Source organism: Etheostoma spectabile, chromosome 15, assembly GCF_008692095.1.
Source record: "Etheostoma spectabile isolate EspeVRDwgs_2016 chromosome 15, UIUC_Espe_1.0, whole genome shotgun sequence".
NCBI classification, from domain to species: Eukaryota; Metazoa; Chordata; class Actinopteri; order Perciformes; family Percidae; genus Etheostoma; species Etheostoma spectabile.
Genome location: NC_045747.1, coordinates 29,059,106 through 29,059,825, shown reverse-complemented (window position 1 = coordinate 29,059,825; position 720 = coordinate 29,059,106). Strand labels below are relative to the sequence as shown.

General features: G+C 41.2%; 1 protein-coding gene across 1 annotated transcript in view; it reads right to left on the bottom strand.

Moving 5' to 3' along the window:
* hoxb7a (homeobox B7a) overlaps positions 1–720 on the bottom strand; it is a gene marked incomplete at its 3' end in the record, with an annotated part of 9,145 nt that continues 8,425 nt past the window's right edge. The window contains 1 exon segment of the mRNA XM_032537304.1: positions 1–720. This exon segment is cut by the window's right edge and continues 97 nt beyond it. Within this exon segment, the coding sequence (XP_032393195.1) occupies positions 549–720 (172 nt within the window).

The following is a 720-nucleotide window of genomic DNA, read 5'->3' as shown; positions in this document are numbered from 1 at the left end:
TCTTCAGCTGTCCTATTAAAAACAATGCTTTTGGCTTTAAATTGAGCCAGCAAAAGTTGTGACAAAAGTCTGGGTTACAAAGTGTTAACCAAAGCATTTTGGTTGTATTTATGTTTTTTTCTTCACATTTTGGACTTGGAAAAAGAAAGATGGACGGGGGCGTGCCAATCAACCCATACACACACAAATATTATATTTAAAAGTCATGTAAATGTTCAATGGAAGTTTCAATATCAAGTTTTGGTTAAAATCCTAATTTCATGGAGTTAGATTTCACCCCAAAATGAAACCTCCTCGTTGTGTTTGAGAGTAAACCTTGGGTAACAGCTACACCATTTAATAGCTGACACATGTATGCGTAGGCGTAAAAGAGCTCCAAGATACAGACAGACATGTTCCAACTACCGGTCTTCTTTACGCATGGAATGCTCATAAAACAGAAAAGATCACTTTTTATTTTATTACCCTAATAGTTAGCAATGTAATCTGAGATGAAGAGTTAAAAAACAAGTGTTAGAATATGTTAAAGTGTCCAGTAGTCATTGTTATCACTCCTCCTCCTCCTCTTCCTCCTCTTCCTCCCCAGGTAGCGGTAGCGGTGCCGTTGGGGAGCCGCTCTCAGTCAGCCTGTTCTCCTTCTTCCACTTCATCCTCCGGTTCTGGAACCAGATCTTGATCTGGCGCTCCGTGAGGCAGAGCGCGTGCGCGATCTCGATCCGC